Source organism: Juglans regia, chromosome 14 (genome assembly GCF_001411555.2).
Source record: "Juglans regia cultivar Chandler chromosome 14, Walnut 2.0, whole genome shotgun sequence".
In the NCBI taxonomy this organism is placed as follows: Eukaryota; Viridiplantae; Streptophyta; class Magnoliopsida; order Fagales; family Juglandaceae; genus Juglans; species Juglans regia.
The window spans coordinates 20,949,901-20,956,587 of record NC_049914.1 but is presented as its reverse complement, the minus strand read 5'-3'; the positions used below and the strand labels follow the sequence as shown (position 1 = coordinate 20,956,587).

The 6,687-nt window shown below is 38.5% G+C and overlaps 1 protein-coding gene across 1 annotated transcript; it reads left to right on the top strand.

Annotated features, from left to right (window-relative positions):
* The first annotated feature begins 395 nt into the window (after nucleotides 1-395).
* Nucleotides 396-3,967, top strand: LOC108998960 (uncharacterized protein At5g41620-like). Its single transcript, XM_018975734.2, has 3 exons — nucleotides 396-1,318; nucleotides 1,537-1,662; nucleotides 2,220-3,967. Exons 1-3 carry the CDS (start codon nucleotides 866-868, stop codon nucleotides 3,630-3,632), a joined length of 1,992 nt encoding a protein of 663 aa, XP_018831279.1. The 5' UTR covers nucleotides 396-865; the 3' UTR covers nucleotides 3,633-3,967.
* The last annotated feature ends 2,720 nt before the right edge of the window (nucleotides 3,968-6,687 follow it).

The window sequence follows — 6,687 nt, the reverse complement described above, 5'->3', positions numbered from 1 at the left end:
CGGTATTCAAAACATTAGTGTGAACATCATTCCATCGGTAAGACTATTTAATAATTAATTTAAAAGAAATAAATTTTTATTCTAGATTTAATAAATCATACCTATTAGTAAAGAAAATACAATTTAAATAACTTTCCATTAAACATATAGAATTACTTAAAAATGTATTAAATTAACTGTATTTAAATTAAAGAAAATGAACTGTACCAAGAACCTAGTCAAGATTCTGACCGTCCATTCCATTCGATTCACATGCACATGCACGTCCCTGATTGAATGCACTTAGGCTCACGTGTCGGCCACGTCCTCTTATCTTTCTTTTTAACCAAACACAACCAAACCCAACCCGACAACATCGAACATATGTAGGCTAGCATTTCCAACCCCTCTCTCTCTCTCTCTCTCTCTCTCTCTCTCTCTCTTATTAACTCTGCTTTTCATCTCTCTTTCCCTCTCAAGATTTCTGAAACAAAGCAAAGGGCAGCCAAAGGTGGGGGGGAGGGTAATCGAAGTCCCTTTGATTTCCTTCAATCAAAACCTCCATTCCAAATTCTCCATCTTTTTTGACAGGTCTCTCTCCCACGCACTTTCTAGGTCCCCTTAGATCTTTAAAGACTGTCAAATGCTCCCACAACCAGAATCTTTGACACCCACTTTTCTTTGCTAAACTCTAGGACAACAGTCCCCCAATACTTGCCATAAATAAAATAAAAAAGAGGATCAGCTTCTTGTGCCCCTCATGAAGACTTTAGCACCAACCCAAATCTTGAAAGGCTTGAAAATCCCAGAATTGGGTCTTCAAGATTCTTAGCGACAACTCTGGTGTACTATCTTTTTTTTGGGTTTTATGAACCTTTAACATACAATGTCTTGGCAAAACCACAACAACTTGGAAGCAAGGACAGGGAGTGTGAGCAAGATCAGAAAGAGAGGCTGTTCATCTTCTTCGTCTTCTTCGTTGGTCCGTAAGTACCGGTTCAAGCGTGCAATTCTGGTCGGAAAGCGGGGCGGTTCGAGCACTCAGGTCCCGACGTGGAAGACAAGCGTTAGATCGCCTTCTTTGGCGATGGAGAACGATGAATTTCCCAAGCGTCCGACTTCTAAAGGTGGCGTTCTCGGTAGTAGAGGGAAGGACCTACTGTCGGTGTCTGCGCGGAAACTGGCTGCGACATTATGGGAAATCAACGAGGTCCCTTCGCTGCCCGTGAAGAAAGGCTCAGAGGCACTGAAGGATCAAAAGAAAGAACTTTCAAGCCGACAGAAAGAGCCTAAATTGTCCCGCCATTTGTCAGATCCATGTCGTAGTCCCATTTCAGAGGTGGGTTTTCTATTACTTTTGGACTTGGGTTTTAGATTCAGGCATTGGCATTGGCATTGGGATTTCCAACACTCAAAATAGTCCTTTCTCTACCATTGAATCGGATCATGTACACAGCATTAGTGTTTTTTTAGTTGGGAAAGTTGTATATTCAGTGATTATAACGTCGAAGTGACTTGTATTTGTCTATTTTTTTTTGTTTTTTGTATATTATGCAGAGAATGGAGCGATCTGGAGGTGGTGGCAGTCACCAGAGAAGAATATCAGCCATTTCTCACAAGCCGCAGTTGACTGAGTATTGTTTGGGAGCGCTGGACTCCATTAGCAGTGCTGGTTTGGTGGAGGTAGGCCAATGCTGTTCATTTATCGCATGCGGGGAGTCACATGAAAAAGCTTTTCAGAAAAAAAAAAGAAGAGAAAAATATAATATGATAGTGACATAGATATCGTGTTTGGAGTCATTTTCCAAAGTCGGCCATACACACAACTTTTTCCTCACAGTGAGTGGTCCATTAGCTAGTTTTCTGTCATTTTCACTTGTTTCTGAAGACGTGAGAAAAAAGTGATCCAAAAAATGTTAAACACCACCGTTTCGATTTTTAAAGCTTTTGAAATAACGGAAATCACGTCTTGAAAGTTCCACAGAAGGCTCTTGAAAACTCATCATCAAGTCTTCTGCCTTTAATTTTCTGTTTGTTTTTTTCTCTCTAGTATTTGACATGTCCATTCTAAGTTTGTGCCTACGTTTGTAATTATTTATGTGCATACGCATATTTCATTGGAGAGAAACATTATATGTTTGAGCTTGCATTCAAGTCCATTAGCTGTGTTTGTTAGAGAATGACGTATATCGACTCTTGATAAGTTTTGGTAGTAAGAAGGATATGCTTCACAAATGCAGATTGAAAGTCATTCCTTGGGCAAGATTCATCGCAGAGGTTTGACTGAAATCAAGACCCGTTTGAAGGAGGTCAGTAATGGCCTAACAACATCCAAGGAGCTTCTAAAAGTTCTGAATCATGTTTGGGGCCTTCAAGAGCAGCATTCATCAGGTAGATCAGTTGTCTCAGCCCTGCGCATTGAGCTTGATCGCGCTCGCAGCCAGGTGGACCAATTGATCCGGGAGCAAAGGTCTAACAGCAAAGAGATTGAGTACCTCATGAAACATTTTGCGGGAGAAAAGGCAGCTTGGAAAATCAAAGAACGAGAAAGGATTCGTGATGCCGTAGCATGCCTAGCAGAAGAACTTGAGGTTGAGAAGAAGCTAAGAAGACAAACAGAGAGATTGAACAAGAAGCTTGGTAAAGAACTTGCAGATACAAAGGCATCCCTGTCAAAGTCAATGAAGGAGCTTGAGAGGGAGAAGAGAGCAAAGGAGATTTTGGAGCAAGTTTGTGATGAGTTAGCCAGAGGCATGGGTGAAGACAGGGCACAAGTAGAAGAACTAAAGAAAGAATCGGCTAAAGCTCGGGAAGAAGTGGAAAAGGAAAGGGAAATGCTTCAGCTGGCTGATGTATTGCGTGAAGAGAGAGTCCAGATGAAGCTTTCAGAAGCCAAGTATCAGTTTGAGGAGAAGAATGCAGCTGTGGATAAGCTCAGAAATGAGCTTGAGGCCTACTTGAGAACCAAACTAGGTAAAGAAAACGGTGATGGGTCTCCAAAGTTCGAAAAGATCAAAGAGCTTGAGGCGTACTTGAAAAGGATTAATTTTGGGTCATCCCAAAACGTGGAGAAAGAAGAGGATGAAGGTGAAGTGGCAGATGGAGAAGGTTACTGTGAAGGAGATGACTCGGCTGAAAGTGATCTTCATTCCATTGAATTGAACATGGACAATACCAACAAGAGCTACAAATGGGGTTATGTTCGCGGAGATGATGCTCAAGATGATTCAAGAAAGGTTTCAGTCGATAAAGAATCAAAAGGGAGGAGGTCTCTCTCCGAGAAGATTCAATGGGGAAGCATTTGCTTAAACAGGGGAACTTCCAATGGTACAAATCGGGACTTAGGTCCTAAAATTCAGGAAAATTCAAATGGGTTCGATCAGGAAAGATTATCTGAGGTGCTTTCACGAGCTCGAACACTAGATGATGATGATGAAAATGGCAGGGATGTCTCTATTAAGGGTCTTAGTGATCGTATTTTATCTGGTCCAAGAATAGCCTTGGTCCAAAGCTTTGATAGTCCACCCAGGCAGTGGGGTGAATTCTTGGCTTTGCAAGCTCCAAGCAATGATGCCTGGGAAAGTTCAATGGTGTTACAGGGAGAGGATTTGATGCCTAAGGTCGCAGGAACAAGAGGCAAATTTCAGACTTAAACTAGTTCAATATAACAAAACATTTTCCCTTGTCATGTTCTTCCCCTGACCTATGCATTGCTTGCATGTTCTTGAAGTGTTCAAAGCATCCTGATGCCCCATATGTTTGTGCCGACGAGTCGCCGATATATAGAAAGCGAAAATGTAAATAGGACCTCATACAAAGTTGTACGGGTCCAGTATAATTTTTCTGTACAAAGCCTGCTATAGGCCAAGAGTACCTGAATTTTGCAGTAAGTTTTCACTTATAGATGGTTCTGTGTAATCTTGAGCTGAGGAAAATCTGAATTCAAACCATTTTAATTCAATGTTGGCTAAAGCCATCTATCTTTATGTGTAAAAGAGGTTTTAGTTTCATTTTAATGGTAAGAAGAATTACTAAAAGGATCAAACCAAAGTTAAATGAAGGGAAACAATGATTATCTCGGCTTCCCAAGAGCATCTATAGATAGTTTGATTCAAGGAGAGAAAAGTAGATCTTCTTCCATGAGTACATCTTGGAAGAAGTTATTCTTTTTTGCCTAGTTAGAAGTAGAATTTTGGCACCTTGATCCTTCAAATTTCATGAGATCTGTTCAATGTTTGGAGTCCACATGATGCCCATATTGAATGGTCATATATAATTTTGATTCAATGATAGCATCTGCAAGAGGCATTGGCAGAGTCTATTTGGATCATATACAGTTTGATTAAAATGATAGCATCTGCCAGATACCCTAACATGGAGCCAGCCTAACATTTGGTTAGAAATGTATATATTCTTGGGTTTTAGGGATAGGGGCAAGCTAACCATTTTTGGATTTTGTGTAAGTTATTTATTGAATCCAATGTTTATGTTATCTTGTATGCCTAACTTTCCAATGATATCTTCTCTGCCTAACTTGCCATAAAAAAAAAAAAAAAAAGAGGATCTTCTTTTTCCTTCTTAATTTTGTATATTCATTCATGCATGTGAGCTTATTCTCATAAATTCGTTCAGGTATTTCTTCTATTTAAAAAAAAAAAACATTTTTTAAGGAAAAATATATATATAATTCGCACTCTCGAACTACTAGTCGCATTTTCATCTCAAATTATTAGAACTGAAATATTGCATCCTCAAACTACCAAAAACTAACACACTACTTACTATTAAAATGAATGAAAAATAGGTGAAGGCCTGATCAGAGATGCAAGGATGCTGCTTAACAAGTTTGAAGCCTGGAGAGCAGTTAAAATTCATCGGACTCAGAACCAATGTGTGCATTCCATTGCGCAATGGACATCTGCAAACTTGATGTTTGGAGATATACCCAGTATCAAGATCCCATAATGTTTTTTGAACTTCTATAGTGAGAAGGATCCGCCTAGTGCACCTTTGTAAATTTCATTTTTAATTTCCGCTTTATTTACTTTCAGTCTGTGTGCTTTGTACTATGTACCTCTTTTGATTAATGGAAGTTACTCTCAGTTTTGAAGAAGAAAATAAATAAATAAATAAATTTTGATGGTCGCATCTTAATGGTGAGTACAAAAGGTTTGCTAGATTTAATAGTTTGGAGTACAAAGTAGGGGATGTTTGATAATTTGATGACAGCAAATATAATTTTATTCGTGTGTTTAAATAAATATTGCATTCATTGTTTGAATAGAGAGAAGAAGGTCGAGATGATTGAATGACATGCTGGAGTTTGGATGCAAGTGATGAGGTGAGATCATTTGGCTCTATCTACATGCACTCACACTCAGCATTCAGCCAAAACAAATTAAGGTGGGCAACATGTTAGCCTAGAGCTTGGCTATGCCCAGACAAAATGCGTGCAAGGAAAGATCTCTCTGTGCATGAATGTCCCCTTTTTCTTTTACATTACCCCCTGGCGTTACTGTCCCTCTTCGACTTGTCAATGTCTTGCACTAATTAATGGGGGTAGGGGTCTTCTTCACCCTTTGGAAGTTCTCTTTATTCAGTGGTGGGAAATGTGAATACACCTTTGCCTAGATTCAACTTATCTCGGGTTATTTCCATCATTCAACTCGAAATTTGACACCATCTACCTCTCCCTCGATGTTATTGTATTAATTCTTGGAATAATGCTATTATACCTCTTCAATTTGCTCCTACATTTTAACCGTTTATGCATTTAATTTTTTTTCTTAATAATTAAGGAAATGACTATTAATGTATTTGTATTTTTTAAAAATATTTAAACATGTTTAAAAAATGTTTGAAATAAAAAGTCAAAAAGAAAAGAAAAGTACAATTTGCACTAGGTGGCACAATGAACAGGCACCTGCAGACAGTAGAATAGCACCGCTCTAACAATTGACTCCACTCGGGTTGCGAATAATTATGAGTTGGACGCTTTAAAAGTTTATCTTGGCACTTTAATAACTCGGAGTTGCAAATAATTATGGCTTGATGCATGCAGCTTGTTTCGTTTGTTGAGGAGCCATGAACACCAAACCTTCCACTCATTATCACTACACAATGTTCTCTAAGTACCTTCATAATATTGAAAACCATAAATGAGTTGTGGGATAGATTGACATGTTTATCATCTGCCTGGTTTTGTTCCCTCACAAAGCAAAGTAACCTCAACGAAAGCAAACAATAATTTTTCACAATGGCATGGACAGTCTCTGTCAGACACAAAGGATTAACCTTCACCAAAGCAAACATCAATTCAGATCTGGAGCAGAATCTGTTCCATGAAAATTTACCAAAGATGGTGAAATTGTGTACGGGGGGGGGTTAAGGCAGAGTGCTTCTGAGTTCTGACAAGTTGTCATTTATATGAAAACTGCATGAAGGGACGTTGGAATAGAATCACATATGAATGAGTCCAAATTTAGACAAAGATATCCAAGCATGCATATGCTGCAAAATTGCATTCTTCCATCCAAGTATAAATTATAATAAGAAAAATACTTTAACCATAAAGTAATTACACGAAAGTAAATATACAAACTGATAAAACTTGATATGATACGTCAGATTATAAAATTATTTTTATCATAAAGTATATCTAACGGATTTCATGAAGCCACATCAATTTGTGGGTTTAATTTATGTAAT

Bases quoted from the DNA above. Each gene is read 5' to 3' on its own strand.
- LOC108998960 (XM_018975734.2), top strand. From the start codon at position 866: ATGTCTTGGCAAAACCACAACAACTTGGAAGCAAGGACAGGGAGTGTG. The intron at 1,319-1,536 runs GTGGGTTTTCTA...TATATTATGCAG, and splicing joins GTCGTAGTCCCATTTCAGAG to AGAATGGAGCGATCTGGAGG. The intron at 1,663-2,219 runs GTAGGCCAATGC...TCACAAATGCAG, and splicing joins GCAGTGCTGGTTTGGTGGAG to ATTGAAAGTCATTCCTTGGG.